Genomic DNA, 18,425 nt, shown 5'->3' with positions numbered 1-18,425 from the left:
TCAATGCTGGAATCTATGGGAAGCAAAGCTTTATTGAGGGCGAGAGAGAGGAGAATATATTTAGGAAATGCAAAGCGCCATGCAGCTTGCTACGTTGCTCAGGGAGAAAGGAAAAAACGGAAAATAGGAAACAGGAGTAATGATGACACACGTTCTTGTTGGAAAGACCCGTTCATAGCCTTGAATCTGGGCCTCTGTTAACCAAATATTCTAGAGAGCCTTGAGGACTCGTTTCATTGATATGTTCGCTCAGTGTCCTAGCAGCACTTTTTCACTGAACGACCTGTCCTTAATTGGCACCAACTAAAAGATGAATGCTTGCCATTCAAAGTCATGCTGGAGACAAGCTACAAGTATATGTACGTTACTGTCACAGGTAGTTTGCACATATGACAGTCCGGCGAGTCTGTTCGTCGGATGTGTTCTAAATATTGTCACATTAACACAGCACGCAGTCTGCCTCCTGATGCAATACACTGAAAACCGTACTAACGGTGCTCCTACGTTTAAAGTCATGGTAGATGGTGCGTATTTACCAATGAGATATAGCATAGTTGAGCCACATGTAACCCTTTATGTAATGCCCCCCAGAAAGGGGCCTTTAAGGTAATAAAACTGAACTAAATTGAACATGTGCAAGCAATGCATGGATAAAAAGCTCCAGGATAGGGTGGCCAACTGGAATGAAAAACCATTTTATTTTTCGTTTCACTTTCGCTCCAGAGTGAACAAAATTGTAACAATACGGTTCGATACACTAGGTGGCTGGACGCAAGCAGCTTTCCCGCGCATCCAATGTAGGAGGGCACGTGATCAAATGCCCGCGTCTCTTCGCGTCTCCTCTTCAAGCCCAGCATTGGCTGCTCACGACTGTTCGCGCAACTGAGTGCATATGTGGCCTGCACGCCGTATATTGGAGGTAATCTGAGGCGGGTGCAAATGTACAGGCGCCAACAAAAGTGGTATACTCCACGCAGCGGGAGCCGGAGCAACGGCAAACTGCATCGCAACGCCATCTACAGGCAGCATCTCGAGACATGCCTGCCGATAGTAAAGGGCACCCATTGGCTGCCTCGGTCCCAGAAGCCGCCTGTAGATGGCGTCGCGATGCAGTGTGCCGTAAAGCCCCTGCTCCGGCTCCCGCTGCGTGGAGTATACCACTTTTGTCAGCGCCTGTACGTGGCGACCTGCGAATGTTAATGGCTGGTGGATTCATGCACGCTGTGTTCCCTCGCACCTAATGTTCAGATCGCTCAGCACGCGGTGCTCCCTCCGTGCTGCGTTGTGACTGCGGGTGTTCGTGGGCGTTGAGTGAGATCTCCCCATTTTTGCTTGTGCGCGCGTGACCGTGCGTGTTAGCTTATATAGTAAGTGAAAGCTGACCTCAATTTATGCGACCCCAAGGAACCACGCAGCTAGCTAGAAGACATCTACCCTTCCAACTTTATCTAGCTAAGTCCACAGCTGGTAGCCTTCTTTTGTAAGCTGTACTCTAGACCCAGACCTCTACAAGCCAGCTGGTAGCTCAGCTGGCTTGTAGAGGTCTAGGTCTAGAGGTGTAGCATTTAATGTTAAGTCTTGTTTCAGCTTCGCATGTGCTGCTGTTAGCTCTACTAACCATGTTTACAATCCTGGGAGGTTTAATTCTAATTTTAGATGACCCTACAGAAGCACAAGCAAGGTAACAACCACAGTAAAATTTTCACTTTGACTGTGGTTAGTGTATTTCTTGTGCCAAGTTAATCCCCAACCAGATGATCTGTTGTGAAGCCTTTGATTTAATGGGACTCTAATATTGCACAGACTAAACCGATAGTCATTTAAAGTAATAAATGCAGCGCAAGAAACTTCAATGCGCAGCTATGATTTTGGAAGAGCATACATTTAATATCTTCTACTTACTATTTATGTACACTTTAAATTTATCGGGATTCAAGTCGCAGCATGCCACCAATGTGGCGCGAGATTTGAACCGGCGAAGGTGCGCCCTTCACCACGTGCGTAGGAAATCTACGAAGAATCGGTTTCCACGCGCTCCATTTGTGGTGCTGATTACGCTACAAGGTGTTTCATGTGCTCACCTTTTCTGAAGCATGCCGGCAACTTCCACACTTACAAAATTTACCGTGTATCCGGTCACTCTATGAATTGGTGAGCCGCCCCCTCCAATTTGTTGAGGCTGCCCTGGATGCTCCCTGGCAATGCCGTCGACATTTTGATGCTTTTTCTAATTGTATTCACAATGGCGAGAAGCGTATGGCTTGGAGACAAGTGCTATAGCCATAGCGCTGCAATTTTATGACATATTTTTTCTAACTAAATGTCCTCACAATGGCTAGTGAATATGTCCATGAATATGTCTAAACTATAACTTGACGTAGCTCTATAGTCCCTTCCATACATAGCAGTCAGAGATATAGCAATCAGAGAGACTTCTTACAGAGGCTTCGTTCGCACTTGGATATAGTTCGATGTTTTTTGACCGCAGTTGTACGCAACTGTTCTTTTTTTGTAGGCTCAGTAGTGAATGACACAACTTTTAATCCTTAGAAATAAACACACTGGTAACGGCTACTAATGTGTTGTTTTAGAACATATTAATTTTTGTTGTTCTGTAAGGGTATTCTATAAGTGTCCACTTGGTGGACCTGTCCATTTCGTCTGCTGCCGAACTGTTGATTGGCTGGGGGCGCTTGTACCCAGCCCAGCCGATGAGAACACCAAGGGCAGACAAAATGGACATGTCCGACAGGTGGACGCTCAGAGAATACCCGCCAGGAGAAGGAGAGGCCGGGAGAGGAGGAACGCCGCAATAAACATGCACGTGGCACGCCAGCCTTTTCTCGCTTTTATTTTTTTCTTTTGCCAACGCTGTAGGATTTGCCACTGTAAATCTTCGCAGGAGCCTCCCGTAAAGTATGATTCTGGTATCGACCAGCGGAGGACACTATAATGACCTACTATACTCAGCAGAAATAAGAGGGGAAAAAGTCATCCCTTGGAGCCTCGTACAATGGAAATCATTACTAGTACTATGACGCCGCTAAGGGCGGCAACGTTGAAGTACGAAGCGAATACGTGAAGCCTGGCCATCACGCTTGGTCTTGTGATCTTCAGCTTGACCGTTGCGACTAGAGATGTGCCGTCGTAGCAGCTGCGGCGAAAGAAAGAGGCATTGATGTGCTTAGATTTGCTGTGTTATGCTCGGTTTAGCTGCAGCAGAATATTCGACTAAGTTTGAGACCGCTCAACACACGTTCCACTCTGACGTCAACACCATCACCCCCCCCCCCCTCCGCAGTAAGAATTGCGCGGGCTTTTGAGGGACACGAAATGTTAAGTAGTTGCAACTGGATTGATAAGTTACCACTTCTGGAGCATCAAAAAGCTCAGCTTCACCGTAATCGAAAGTTAGTGAGCAAAAAAAAAAGTCAGAAAAGACAAAAACAAAAGACAGTGGGTGACGCCACCTTGAAGTTCTCGCACTAGGCACCCGTGACGTCATTAATTTTGACGGGGCCATCTCGAGTTGCAAACTGTTTCTCGATAAACTGATCACATTGCATTCCAATGAAAGCGTAGACTCAAATTCGCAAGTTCCGAGAACGTTTTCCAGCGCCAAAACGGCGCGGGTCAAAATGTATGACGTCACGACAGCCGGTGTAGTGCCGGAACCTGAAGGAGGCGTCGCCACTTTCGTATTTGCGTTTTTTTCCTCGCTTACAGAGCCTCCTCTCGCGGTAAGTGTGGTATTTGCGGAAGCTTATTGATTTACTATAATACAGGCTAAACTTTATCATATATAAGCGGCTGAGGTGTAAATCGCTGCCAATGAACGTGCCCGTACTTGTAGATTCCCGTGTCCCAGAATTCCGCGCGGAGTATGTGCAGGTTGTTGGCGAGGTCTATCTTGACGCGGCCGTCGGACAGCTGAGACACGACCATGGGGTTGAGCAGCACGGAGCCATTGCGCCACTGGTAGAATTTGCTGTTGAACCGCTGCCTGCATCGTATCCCACGTGAATTCGGGTGTGTCGACGAGTGCGTGTACACTTGGTCTTATGCTCAAGAAAAGTTGCGCGCTTCTGAATGAAAAAGAGTAACGTCGAGGCGCCGTGCAGAAGGAAGTGGTAGCACCACAGTCGCGCTGAAGGCCGTAGGTCTATCGCAACAAACGTTACAAACTTCCATGAGTCGTGTCATAACGCACCTTAACCGTGGAAAGCTGTCGCGTTCTCAGTCGTCGAGCAAGTTTATACAGACAAGTTCTTGAAGCAGGCGAGATCGGCAACAAAGTGAAAGCGTGTTGTTCCCCAGTCTCTGCATTTCAATTTTGCTGCTGCGTAATTGTGTTCTGCGTATAAATTTATGCTGTCGTCAATAAAGCGCGCATGTATATCACAAAAGGCTTGTCCTCGGGGCAAGAGTAGGAAAAATGCGTGCACCCCCCCCCCCCCACTCTTTTTTTCCTGTGTCATGTTCACGGGATTTTTTATTAATTTTGATGTTGACAGCTTGGCAGGTGTCCTGAGAGCAATGAATCGAGACTGCGTTCCCATGCTGATTTTCAGGCGCACTCGCGATAACCGCCACGACACAACGTCTAGCTTTGCGGACCGTCACGCGGCCTTAGTCGCGCGCTAGTTCCTGACATCCCAACAATGAATGCCGAGCCAACACCGTTCATCACCATTGCAGCGGACGTCATCTCAGTCGTTCGGTGTGTAGTGAGCGTACAGTTGAACTTCGTTACAACGAAGTCGTATCTGACACAGAAGTACCTTCGTTATGACCTATATTCGTTATAGGCACGTATCCGCTAACACTGATATTAGTGCTAAAGTTTTTACGTTCGCTTCGTTATATCCGATAATTCGTTATATCCATGTTCGTTGTATCGAGGTTCGACTGTGTAGGTGTATAGGATAGGCGCGGACTCGCCTTGAGCAGGAAAGGAGAACCTCGCTGCCGCGCACCCGGCTGACCGTTTTGCGCCGCACTCTCTTGGGCAGCTCGAGAATCTTCTGGCGCAGAGAGAAGATGCCGCGGCTGTTGTCGACGACCTCCTCGACGAGGCCCGACGAGTCCGTCACCACCACGACGCCCTTGCCGCGGACGCAGGGCTCCTGCGGTTCAAGAGTTCGTCTTCACTTTCCCGTTCACCTTCACCGCGATGTCTTCACAGATAAGTAAGCTTTCCTCTTTTTTTTTTTTCGGCAGAGTGAACGACCGGCCTAGCTGCTACCGAAGCTACGATGTCCTTGGAGCTTGACACCACTTTCAGGAATGCAGAAACTTGGACCGGTTGGTGCAGCACATAGCTCAGTGCAAAGCGAGTGTCTCTTCTTTTTTTTTTTTTCGTAGGCTTTGTGTAAGCGCTGTTTATCCGGAAGCCTGAGCTTGACATCATCCCTTACCAGGCTAGGAAGCCGCACGGGCTCTACTGCTGTAACCTGAAAGTAGCCGATTTGAGCGCTCCACTACAGACAAGCTGCGCATTGTGTAGTGCACGTAATTAAACTGAACCCCCGTCTCCCTCTTTCCTCAAGCCCTCTTCTCACCCGTAGGGTAACCAAATGGGCAAAGTCTAGATAACCATCTTGTCCTTCTTCCCCCTCCTCCTTTCTGAAATGCAGACATGCCTTCTTGTGAATTGTAGCAGGATACATTGAAGTTTTGTTCCATAAGTATAGAGAGCTATCGAGCGTTTTTTTTTCAGTTTGTTTTTGTGGCAATGCGGCCGCTGCATACAGGGAATCGAATCGGCGACCTTGTCAGCAGCAGGACGTCGTATTTCTTGACCCAGCACTGCGGATTGAAAAACAATGTGATAGGGGTGTTAATTTTTGAAAGTTGATTGTAACATACGTTATGTCGTTCACTCTGCGGAAGCTTGTCGTGCAAGTTGCTTGAATTCGCGTGGTTACATGTCAGAAGTGCTTAGCGACGCAACCTATAGTTATCTTAGAAATATAATATCGCCCCACTATAACACGTACACTGCACAGGCCAATCATGTGCACACTCCAGTGGTCTTTGAGCACCGACGAGATGACTTCCGGTATCAAGGCGGACCGGCAGGGGAGGCCTTCCGGGAAAATGTTTAAGAGAAGCGTCATCATTGCTGCTTCCTTGGGTAGTGTCCTGTTGACACCCTGCAAGAAACAACAAAAGCGTATTAGAGTAACATGAAATAGCTACAAGGGCTTCTTATGTCACATATGGCATGTGACTGCTGGCTGAAGCCCTAGAAACTGATACAGAGCTCGAGCCTAACTCCGACCGTGTGGCATCCTGTTAAGGTAGGGTTATGCTTCGTGTGAGTTTAGTGCGGTGCCGATTGCATTAGGTGCACGTTAAAGATCCCCAGGTGGTCAAAATTAATCCGGAGTCTCCCACTACGGCATGCCTTATAATCAGATCGTGGATTTGGCATGTCAACCTCCCCCTCTTTTTTTTGTGTGTGTGTGTTGGGGGTGGGGGGGTGGGGGGGGGGGGCGAATGTCACAGTTGACCGCTTCTCTGCTGGTATAGCTTATCCAAGCTTCGACAATGGTTGTCCTTGCATGTGTAGTGACGATATATCTGCACCGGCAGCATTGCCCTGATCACATTCGTGGTTTGTCGTAGCCCTGTAAAGCTGTCGAAAACACGCTGGATATTAATATCGCAAACCAACAGGGCAGTGGACGAACAACTACGAAAGCGGGAGACACAGAGGGCGCTCTTTCGACACCCCTACGTTTGCGCGACGTAAAATACGAGCGCACAACGCGATATGCGGCTGAACGCAGCGACAAAGTCGCGTTTTTCGTCTTGGCCTGCGAAGCTGGCTCTGCCGCAGCAAGGGTATGCTTGCAAAAAAGCCAGAGTCAACGTGCTGCTTTTTAAAAATTTCTTTTCTTTATTACTTTTTTTCCTTAAAGTTACCAGAAACTCAAGTTAAAGTGGTAGAGCAATGTTCTAGAACGTCTAAGGCGTCAATTTAATCGCGAACAGAGCTTTAGTAACCGAGAAATTGAGGTAAATGTATGACACGATTTGAGACCCCCCAGCGACATCCCGGTACTAGCCCGATGACGAAAGGACTCCTCATAATTTGTGTTACTAATACTCAACTACTCGTATTAAAAATATCATTTCATTCGATTATAAGAGGGAAAAAAATGCTACTTGTCTACGTCTATTCGATTGTAAGAAAAAATAGCATTTTGACGTTACCCTTCAGTAATATGGGTGTTCGAAAGGTTTCGCTTTCGCTCGACTCTGCGCGCTCGACTCTGCGCCGCGCACGCTTTGGAGTTTCAGTACTTTCGTTATCGCGTCGTGCTGTGAGGGTTCTGCTGGCTCGCGAAACTTTCATTTGGAACAAGCAGCGAGAATGCCACGTCCATGTGATGTCGTGGGAAGCCCTCGTCGCTTTCCCGCTCCGGAGAGCCGGTGTCGAGGCCGCCGTCGTAGTACGCAACGACGCCAGCAGTGCGAGCCCTCAGCAGCAGGTCGCGCTCGTCGGTGCTCAAATCGCTGAAGTTGAGCCCACCATCGCGAGCCAATCTGTCGGTGTCAGGGTCCATTGCGACGAGCGTCGAAGTTTGCGTCATAGAATGAAGTACCAGCTTATGGGCGTCTTGCGCTGGAGTTTGAGGTATAGTAGCGGCGCCTGGTGGCGGTGCGGGAAACGACATCTGGGTCATGCCAGCTTGGGTCGTATTGAGCCCTGGCTGTGGCGAAGCACGTTTCTAGGCCGAGTTTTGCGTCGATTCGCACATTTTTATGCCCTGTTGCGAGTGCGAAAAGGCTCGTCACTTCTCACAGACCACGCCGACCACGCTGCGAGCTCGCCGCAGCCTATAGTTTAACGAAAACGGACTCTCCGTGTGCCGTGGGACGTAATGTGGGACGTAATTCGTTTCTCCTTCCGCTAGCCACCATACTCCCGCTTTCGCCCTGCTGTCGGCTCTGTCTTGGCTCTGTTTCTGGCCGCGCGTTTGCGTTTTGCGCAGAAAAGCCGTGGCGCCGTCTGCGGTCGCCGTTCTACTCACCGATGGCGCAACGTCACTATGAGACCATGATGTCAGTACTCCTCGATCGGAGGACGGGCGATTTGAGCTGCGCTAGAGGTACGCGGACGCTTCAGAACGCATTTTCTCTTAAAATAAGTCTCTCCTTGGCACGAAACAAGCGTTTCGAGGTTTCTGTGATGGTATTTCGACAGTCCACATTGACTTAATAGTAACCTTTAGTGTCCCTTTAACGCTGGTTTTTGCTACGACAGTGACCTGCCTTTAAAATATCAATCTTCAACGTGATCCTGGATTATTCGGGTTGACTGGAGCTCGGCACGAACCTCTCGGCAATACTCATCCCTAACAGCATAATGTCGCGGCAAAAAAAATATATATATATATATATATATATATATATATATATATATATATATATATATATATATATATATATATATATATATATATATATATATATATATATATATATATATATATATATATATATTCGCCTTGCGTCTCGTGCAACGCGGTAATGCCTTGATGACAATTTCGGGCCATGCGCTCTCTTCATTTCATGCTTCACGTTTATCTCAGGTGATCACTACTGTTCCTACAATTTCATATGCATTTCGCAAAGTAAGTATGCATCTCCAAGCTAAAGAAAGTGTGCCGATGTCGAGCGCTACTTTTGATACAAACCCTTCCGACCGTGCATTCTTATCTCATTCTGTGCAGCTCGTCTGTATTAACCCAATGCTTTTTCGCTCACGCACCCAGCGTGGTGCCTCAGTGGCTATGGCGTTGCTCCGCAGAGCACGAGGTCGCGGATTCGAATCCCGGCAGTGACAGCCGTATTTTGATTGGGGAGAAATGCAAGAACGCTTGTGCGCTTAGCTTTAGATGCACGTTTAAGAACCCCAGGTAGTCGAAATTAATCCGGTGAACCCCGCTACCGCGTCCCTCACTGTGCAGATTCGGGTCGTTAAACCCCACAATTTGATTTTTTTTCCCGCTCGTTTGCTTGTCGGCTTCAAGTTGGTAAAGTGCACAGGCGTGTTGAGTAACGTCAGACTGTGTGAATCTTTTGTGTTCCAAGTACGTTCGCGCTGTGTTCACTTACAGCGGCAAGCGTCAACCCCGCAGGCACAACGCTCCGCGACGTGACGACGTGCTCTTTTTCGCAGTTTACGTGTGTTCAGTTCGTCGCACTAGGGGCCACGCACGATGCCGGCAACGCCATGCCAAAGATCGCCCCTTAAATTGCCCTACATCTTCGCATAAAGTGTTCTTTCTGAATATATCGCGCATATAGAGAACTACCGGCTCTACGGTTCTCTTGGCGGAGTGACACGCATGCAAGGTGGCTCTAACAGAAATGTTTTACAGTGACAGCCCTCTACAGGCGATGTGCAGCTATCGCCAGAAAGCTATCAGTTTACGGCTATCGCTATAGCATGTATATAAAAGCTATCGGTTCTACGGTTCTCTTGGCAGAAAGAAACGTATGCAAGGTGACTGTAACTGAACTGTTTTACAGCGATAGACCTCTACAGGGGGACGATGTGTAGCTATTGCCAGAGAGCTCTCTGATTATGGGTAGATTGCTGTAGAAAGAAACACAAGCTCAAACAGCTATACCAGTTACAGTGAGCTATTGTAGAGTGCTGTCAGTACTACGTTAATGCTGTAAAAATACAGACACGTTGACTCTAACAGGTTAGCTCTAACAGAGACCTTGGACGGCGGTTATCGGTGCAGAAACACAGGTAAACTGGCTCGAACAGAGAGGCTTGGAAGCATGAGGCAGCACAGCAAAGCACGAATCTCGCCTTGTATCCGACGGTGCAGATGCCGGCTCGGCGGCGCCTGCCGACGGAGCCGCAGCGGTCGCAGCTGCTCCACTCGGACCACTCGAGCCACGTGACCAGCGGGAAACCGGCGACGTCGGCTCGCTCCTCGGTGCTGTTGTGCTCGTTCTCCCAGACCTTGCGACAAGAAACACTTGTGGAAATCACGTGTGAAAGCATCTACCCCCCTTTATAATGCGCATCGAAGGCCATATCATGGTGACCTATAACACACACACACACTCGAGCCACGTGACCAGCGGGAAACCGGCGACGTCGGCTCGCTCCTCGGTGCTGTTGTGCTCGTTCTCCCAGACCTTGCGACAAGAAACACTTGTGGAAATCACGTGTGAAAGCATCTACCCCCCTTTATAATGCGCATCGAAGGCCATATCATGGTGACCTATAACACACACACACACACGCACACGCACGCACGCACGCACGCACGCACGCACGCGCGCACACACACACACACACACACACACACACACACACACACACACACACACACACACACACACACACACGCGCGCACGCACGCACGCACGCACGCACGCGCACACGCACACGCACACGCACACGCACGCACACACACACACACACACGCTTAGTCTTGCGAGGCCGTTGGGCCATCGCAGCAGTGACAGCATTACGGACGGAACGTGCTTTTACTTATTACAGTTATCGTTATCGAATTTTGAGAATTGTGAATTGTCAAAGAGGGCGACCACATATCATTGTGCAGTAATTGCTCTTCTTAATGCGATTAGCATTCCTAGGATATTTTACGCACTTCCCGTTGTCTGTCTTTCTGCCTGTCCGTGCCTCTAACTTCTTTTCTAGCCAACTTTGGTCACTTGCAGTCCATGGTCTAATGTCTAGAGTTTGAGCGTGCAGAAGACATGTTAGTTAAATTTAAGTGCTTGGTTTTTTTCGAGATTAATTTCCATTTGCCTATTACTGCACCATTCCTTTAAACCTGAGAGATCAGATTGTAGTTCTGCGACGTCGGCCGTGCAAGTTATTTTCTCATAAATAACATAATCGTCTGCGAAAAGACAGATTGACGAACTTATGTTAGATGCTACGCCATTATTGTATACTAACAAAAATACTTGTGATGACGACGTGTTACAATCCTGTATTACAGGATTTTAACCTAGAAGAAGACTGGACGAAGGCCATCATAGACCCGAAACAAGACGTCCAGCTCCTGGCTGTCCAGAGGGCCCATGAACGAGCAGAGAGGCATGGTCTCTCTGTTCCGACATGGGACTAGCCAACGGCTGGGTAGGGACCTACCTAGCAGGCCCCCGCCTAGCTTATCAGGACCCCAATAAAGTCGTTTACTACTACTACTACTACTACTACTACTACTACTACTACTACTACTACTACTACTACTATTACTACTACTACTTGTGACGACGACGACGACTTACCATGGAGTACGGCTCCCGGGCCACCACCTGGAGGTGGTAGGTGGCGTACTCCCTGCCAGCCCACATGCACCGGTAGAAGCCCGTGTCCGAAGGCAGCGCGTCCGTCACGACCAGGGCCCCGTAGCCCATGAGCTGCCGGCGCGTCTCGCCCTTGCCCAAGGCCACGGGCGCGATGGAAGACTTGGACAGCGGGTCGACGCGGTGCCACGGAGACTGCGCCTCGGACTCCGGGTGAAAGCTGCACGGCACGGCACGCGCGCGCGCAGGTAAGCCACGCCGCCCCAGAGGCCGAAACGGCAAGCTAAAGGAAAGGAAGACCACTCGTTCCGGGAATTTTCCCGTATGTTCTTCATGTGGCAATTATCAATTACCGAAATACTGCCATAGTACAGAATTTCGGTGGTCATGGCTACGGTGCGGCTGTGCGTTCGCGCAAGGCTGTTTAACGATTTATTGAGCCGTTTAAAGGAGCACTCAAGTGATATTTTCGACTCATCATCGTTCATCGCCTTGAATGAAGGTTACCGGCTTCTAAAGCATAGAAAAAAAAAGATTCTGGCAGGCCTCGTATTGCCTTAATATTGAACATAATAGCTTTCCTACAGCAAGTTTCGTTTCCAAGTAAGCGACTGTGTCGTGACGTCATAACGCAAAAAAGTTGTTCATCTGGGAGCAGACTCGACGTTCGATCCAAGCAACGAGTGGTGGCATAAGAAACAACAGAGCGAGTCCTAGCGAGTGCCAAAACGTCGTGTCATCCCGCTACCACGTGACCACCTTCTGTGTCGTGACGTCATGAAACGGTCACCTCTGGCTGTAGAAAAAATAATACCGGGTGTTCATTTTTTTTTTTTAGAGCGAATACCTTAAGTGTTTATGCTGGCAGTTGAGCTTGGCGAAACTGCGCCGTGACGAAAAATGGCCGACGCCGCAAAGAGTAATAAAAACTCGTCGAAATATGCTCGGAGTGACCTCCTCAGAGGAGTTCCCGAAAACAAAGTAAATTAGTGGCTTTGAAAATACAATTTGGTACATAAAGGTCTGGGTGGGTATCGAACCCGACTTTCCGAGGTGCGAGACAAGCACGCGTCCTTGAAGGCATGGCTGCTCCACAGTTCTGGCTTACTAAAGATGTGTCTCATGTGTGCGCCATTGCACACGTCTCGTCGCAGCCATCTCGCTGACTAAAGGTGTGGCCTAGCGCGTGCGTCACTAGGCGGCGCTCGTGACGGTGCGAAGGAGGTGGCGCCACGTCACGAATCTGCATAATGAGCGCGTTGATGACGTTCCGAGGCTTACAAACGGTATAATGTGTCCTTATTCCCACACGTGAGCAAATCTTAAGTGTTAGCCGAATTTCAAGTTTAGCGATTGCTGTCGCGCCAGGAGTCGTTGCGCAGAAAAGCGGGCGCGAGCGCTCTGCGCATTGACGTCACAGTCGAAGGGGCGGCGGTTGTCGGCGGCTCGCGAGGACGGCCGCGCAAGCACGCTGCTGCGGAAGAAGCGGTTGCCGCTGCGTCTGCACGAGCACGATGCCAAAGACAGGCTGATCTCGAACTGCAGAAGCGAGAAGCGGAACGACGGGTACGATGAGCGGAAGAAGCCGAGCGACGACAACCACGATTGTATAACTTCGTGTATTATCAAATGAGCTGCAGGCTGTTGCCTTAAATCTTGTGATACAAGGGTGTAACGCCTACCCAACTTTTCTTTGTAGGGTCAAAGTTTTTTAAAAATCGCGTGTGCCATATAGCACAATTGTAGTGCTTGATCAAAATTACTAGATGAGCCGGCTATTACTTCAACGAGAGACCAAAACGCCTAATTAAATAATTAACCTAATTACCCTAACTTTAATCACTGTATGGCACATATCTTTTCATTTACGAATTGCAGCTAGTGAGTTCGCAAGGCGCGCATCCACTTGGAACGAATTCTCTGAACTGCACCAGTTTCGAGATATTAATTTTCAAAGCGTCCGATGAAATGCGTTGGTGCACACGTCAAGCAAATAACTGATGTTGCTTGTGACGTCACGGCACACAGTGACGTCACAGCACTGCCATGTACGTAGGCGCACTCGTGCGATCGACGTCAACTCTCCCGATGAGTTCGAAGCTGACCACACTCACACACACGCCGTGCACACCGAGCAGCACGCACTTACCATATCCCAGGGCAAGGTAGCTCCACCTTCGAGCCCAGCAGCACGAGGACCGATTGGCGTCGGGGCGGCGTGTCGTCTGAACGCTCCTGGATGCACCGCTCGTACTCGTCCCAGGACCACTCGATCACCCGCCTACGCGAGCACGACGGTTTGCGACAGATATATGTGCTACAGCTGCGAAAGAAGCTATGCATTTCCCCAGGTGCGCGCAAACTTTTTTGACAAACTGCATTATTCGGCCGCAGAAACCCATTTTTTTTATTTATTCCATCGTGTTTCGGATATTGCTCCCAACCCTCGCACAGGCATGACTATAATTCCCGTGCTGTTTGTAAAGCCCAGAACCCGTGGGTAAAACGATGAAATTCGGTCAAAGCGCTTCTCCGTGTGAGTAAACTCTTATTGTGAAGAAGCCGCAATTGAAGGGTAGCTCGCTGTTGCGTTGTTCCGAGCGGCAAGTGAGGCATAGAAGTTATCGCCTGTAGCAATGGACGTCGAGCAAAATATAGAAAGCCGTGGAGAGTCACCTGCAGCGCAAGTAGTTCGTGCTTGAACGCGAGGTTAAGTTTTAATCTCTCGGCGGACTAATAGAAAGCCTAAATTTTTTTATTTGATTGGTCACATCAGCAAGACCTGCCCCGATATGTAGCAGCCTGCGGCACTGCGCTTATTACTTGGCCGAGGCCAGTGGCGTAGCAAGAGGGGCGCGAGGGGGGAGGTAGGGAGGTAGTCTACCGGGTTTCAGACCGCCCTCCTAGAAAATTTTCCAGCTGGCGCCCTATTCCCTTTTATGCCTGGCATGTGGCTTATGAACAAAGGCGCATATCCTTCGAACGACTACCTCAAGCAACTACAAAATGGTACACGCCTTCAGGCAGACCAAAAGCCTATTCAAGGTAATAGTTGTATTATCATGCACCAAGGATGGGAATCTTAACAGGGAATAATGGAACCTTAGCCCCCTCCCCCCATCGAACAAAATACTGGCTACGATGGCTTCGTTTTGGTCACGTGATGTCCATTTCCGTCGTTTGTGAGCTTGTTTGCTGATGCTGTGACCGCGTAAAAAAAGAAAAAAAAAAGAAAAAGAACTGGCCTGAAAAGCTGACGAGTTCGGGTGGCGCACACTGCCCCTACTCGCGAGCCCAATATGTGTGCGTGCGTATGTGCGTGTCTGTGCGCGCGTGTGTGTGTGCGTATGTGTGCGTGTGTGTGTGTACGTGCGTTTGTGTGCACGCATGTATGAGTGTGTGCGCGTGCGTATGCGTATATGTGTGTGCGTGTGTGTGCGTATGTGTGTGCGTGTCTATGTGCACGCGTGTGTGCGTACGTGTGTGTGCGTGCGTGATATATATATATATATATATATATATATATATATATATATATATATATATATATATATATATATATATATATATATATATATATATATATATATATATATATATATATATATATATAACCTCTATCCCGCCATCTTGGGCCACTGGGTAGACCACGGTAAAAGGCATATAACATCGGGCTACCAACTCTTGCACCACTGCATCTAAGCCTATTCATGTCCTCTGCAGGACGAAGGCCTCTGCCTGCAATTTCCAGTTAGCTCTCTCTGCTAGCTGATTCCAACTTGTGCCTGCATTTTTTTTTATTTCATCACCCCACTTAGTTTTATGCCGTCCTCGACTGCGCTTCACTTCCCTTGGCACCCATTCTGTAAATCAAGTGGTCCACCGGTTATCTATTCTACGCATTACGCGCCGTGCCCAGCTCCATTTTTTCTCCCAATGCCAACTAGAATATCGGCTATCCCCGTTTGTTCTCTGACCCACACCGCTCTCTTCCTGTCTCTTAACGGTATACGCACAACAGTTTTCGTTCCATCGCTTTTTGCGCGGTCCTTATGTTCTCGAGCTTCTCTATTAACTTCTAAGTTTCTGCGCCATATGTTAGCACCGGTAGAATGCAATGATCGTACGCTTTACTTTTCGACGACAGTGGTAAGCTCCCAGCCAGGATTTGGTAACGCCTGCCATATGCAATTCTTATTCTGTAAGTTTCCTTCTCATGATCATGGTCCCCTGTGACTAAGTGACCTAGATAAACGTACTCCTGCACAGACTCTAGAGGCTGACTGGCGATCCTGAGCCATCGTTCCCTTGCCAGGCTATAGAACATTATCTTTGTCTTCTGCACATCAATCTTCAACCCAACGATTACACTTTCTCATTTAAGGTCCTCAATCATTTATTGTAATTTGTCCCCAGTGTTGCTGAACGGTACAACGTAATCTGCAAACCGAAGGTTGCTGAGATAGTGGCGTTGATCCTCACTCCACAGCCCTCCCAGTCTAGTAGCTTGAATACCTCGTCTAATCATGCAGTGAATAGTGCTGGATAGATTGTCTCCTTGTCTGACCCCTTTCTTGATAGGTAACTTTCTACTTGTGGAGAACCAAAGTAGCTGTAGAATATTTGTAGATATTTTCTAAGATATTCACGTATGCCTCCTTACTCCTCGACTACGCAATGTCTCTAGACAGCTCGTATCTCAACTGAATCAAATACCTTTTCATAATCTATGAAATCCATATAGAGAGGTTGATTGTACTCCGCAGATTTCTCGGTTACTTTATTGATGACATGGATGTCATCCCATGTAGGATGTCCCTTCCTGAAGCCAGCCTGTTCTTTTGGTTTATTGAAGTCGAGAGTTGGCCTGATTCTATTGTAAGTTATTTTGGGGAATATATTTTATACAATACTGAACGCAAGCTAATGGGCTTGTTCTTCAATTCTTTAAAGTCTCGCTTCTTATGGATTAGTATAATGTTGACATTCTTCCAGCTCTCTGGTACACTTGACGTCGTGAGGCATTGCGTATAAAGGGGCGCAAGCTTTTCAAGCGTGATATCTCCTCCATCTTTGATTAAATCGACTGTTATTCCATCTTCTCCTGCCGATTTTACCCGGGTCATCTCTTCGTCGCTTGTTATAAAAAGAATTCTCTGTATTCTGCTCATCACTACTTCGAATGAAGGTAGCTTGGCCGCTCTGGGTAACGTACAGGTCAGTATAGAATTCTTCTGCTGCTTTTACTATATGATCGAACTTGCTGAAGACATTACCCTGCTTATCTTTCAGTGCATACATCTTGCTCTGTCATATGCCAAGTTTTCTTCTCACTAATTTCATGCTGCGGCGGTTTCTTGCTACTTCTTCAACCTGGGTATGTGCCACTCTTAAAATACAATATTCCATGCCAACTTGTGTCGCTAGGTATGTGGCACTGGGGATGTGCTCCTCTTTAATGAACTTCTTGGACGCCAACTTTTGTCAGTGCGTATATATGTGTCAACTGGTATGGCCACCTTTCGTTGTAAACATTATATAAAGCGCAGTACCAACAACTACGCACTAACCAGCAGATCGCTTGCTAACAGTATTAAACTCATCAATCATATCTAAAAATGGATGCACCACCAACTTTTTTTAACACTAACAGTAAAGTTTACTTAGCTCCGCAAACGGCTGTGTAAGTGTAATGTGGAGGCACGGTGATGCACGTCGCATTGGGCAAGCACGAAGTTATTATGCACACTCTTATTCATTCTTTCCAAGGAAAGACAAGAAATGAATTGCCCCAGCTGCTTCTCCGGTGCGATAGTGTTAAACTGCTTGATAAAGAAACAGCAATAATAAAGAAACTGCATTGACTTTTGCTTGTTAACGAGTCGCGTGTGGTTTGCATTACGGATGTGTGTTTTGGAAGCCCAACTTTCTCCTGCATTTCATGTAGTCTGTGCTTCCTCGACGAAGTTCTGCATATGTGGTGTCTTCGTGTGCACCGACGCTGCGCTCTGTAACGGACGAACGTGTTAGTAAACAAATAAACAAATAAATACAATGTACGAGTGGTTGAAGTCGTCGTCCAATGGCGACTACCGCGAGACTCACGCTCTGAAGAGGCTCTTGACAGCACCGAGAAAGTCGTAGGCGTTGCACTGGGAAGCGGTGCTCACGAAAAGAATGAGCACAGCTTGAACAGCAGTAGCGCCCGTTGCATTGTTGCGTTTGGCATGGCGAGCCAAACAAAGCATGTCCTTCTGTTCTATAGTTATGTTCTATAGTTATGGCACATACCCACAGCGGCCGACTGGGCAAGAGGATATCTAAAATGTCTCTCTTGACGTTTAGGACGGGGTGAGCGGACGAAAACGGGGATCTTGATGTAAACACCTCCGCGTGAGAAGCCGTCAATTAGAACGGGACCATTCGACCTGCTCTCCGCAAATTTCTTTTCTTTTTCATTTTCTTTATTATTGTTTTGATGCGGAAGTCTGCCTTAAGGAACAATACAGGGATGTGCTTACATGTACATAGCCATATTTGTTTCATGCAGAAAATATAATAGGGAACGGTTGAAGGGTCCGCGAATCATAACTCCATACGTTCATTCGTGCATTCAGAAGGCTACGCTGCCAGAAATGATGTTGTGTTCGTCATCGTAATATTGACACATGTCTCACGGGGGAGACTGTTCACACAGGAGGAGATGAATCTCCACATGGTAAGAAAAAATCAAATATTAAAAAAATGCAGATACAGAATACCGATTTCCTAGGACCCTGGGACGCCAGTTTGGACAACTGAGCCACGAAGGCACTCATGTTGAACTTACAGCAGTTATTCTTTGCACTCAGTCATCTGGGCTTGAGTTGTTTATTCCTAGATTTTATTTTCGTTTTTTTTAATTGTCTGCAGCCTATTCTTGTCCGTTCCTCGTTCCTAAGTAGCAACGCCTTTAGCTTCCATTAATCTCTCTTGAGTTTTTTAAAAAGCACGAGCCTGGACTGTACGCTTTAAGTTGTCCGAACAGCTTACTATAAGCTTTACATCTTTCCTCATCATCGTCACCCATCATGCGCCTCTTTCTTTCCCTCTTCCCCTTCCCCCAA

At 47.8% G+C, this 18,425-nt stretch overlaps 1 protein-coding gene across 1 annotated transcript; it reads right to left on the bottom strand.

The window, feature by feature from the left end:
• Window positions 1–2,835: 2,835 nt before the first annotated feature.
• Window positions 2,836–17,615, bottom strand: LOC135912744 (Ig-like V-type domain-containing protein FAM187A). Its single transcript, XM_070525537.1, has 8 exons — window positions 17,425–17,615; window positions 13,469–13,600; window positions 11,302–11,539; window positions 9,839–9,994; window positions 6,000–6,155; window positions 4,938–5,126; window positions 3,848–3,999; window positions 2,836–3,154 (listed from the first exon to the last, which is right to left on the bottom strand). The coding sequence occupies exons 1-8, from the start codon at window positions 17,565–17,567 to the stop codon at window positions 2,992–2,994; spliced, it is 1,329 nt and encodes a 442-aa protein (XP_070381638.1). The 5' UTR covers window positions 17,568–17,615; the 3' UTR covers window positions 2,836–2,991.
• Between the last annotated feature and the right edge of the window lie 810 nt (window positions 17,616–18,425).

The sequence above is a fragment of the Dermacentor albipictus genome, chromosome 9 (assembly GCF_038994185.2).
Source record: "Dermacentor albipictus isolate Rhodes 1998 colony chromosome 9, USDA_Dalb.pri_finalv2, whole genome shotgun sequence".
Lineage (NCBI taxonomy): Eukaryota > Metazoa > Arthropoda > Arachnida > Ixodida > Ixodidae > Dermacentor > Dermacentor albipictus.
This window is presented reverse-complemented; position numbering and strand designations above follow the sequence as displayed.

Excerpts from the sequence above, each read along its gene's own strand:
- LOC135912744 (XM_070525537.1), bottom strand. The coding sequence starts at position 17,567 with ATGCTTTGTTTGGCTCGCCATGCCAAACGCAACAATGCAACGGGCGCT. Across the intron at positions 6,156-9,838 it reads TCTGCACCGTCGGATACAAG|GGTGTCAACAGGACACTACC; the intron begins GCGAGATTCGTG and ends TGTTTCTTGCAG. Across the intron at positions 3,155-3,847 it reads TGGGACACGGGAATCTACAA|CTGCTACGACGGCACATCTC; the intron begins GTACGGGCACGT and ends CTTTCGCCGCAG.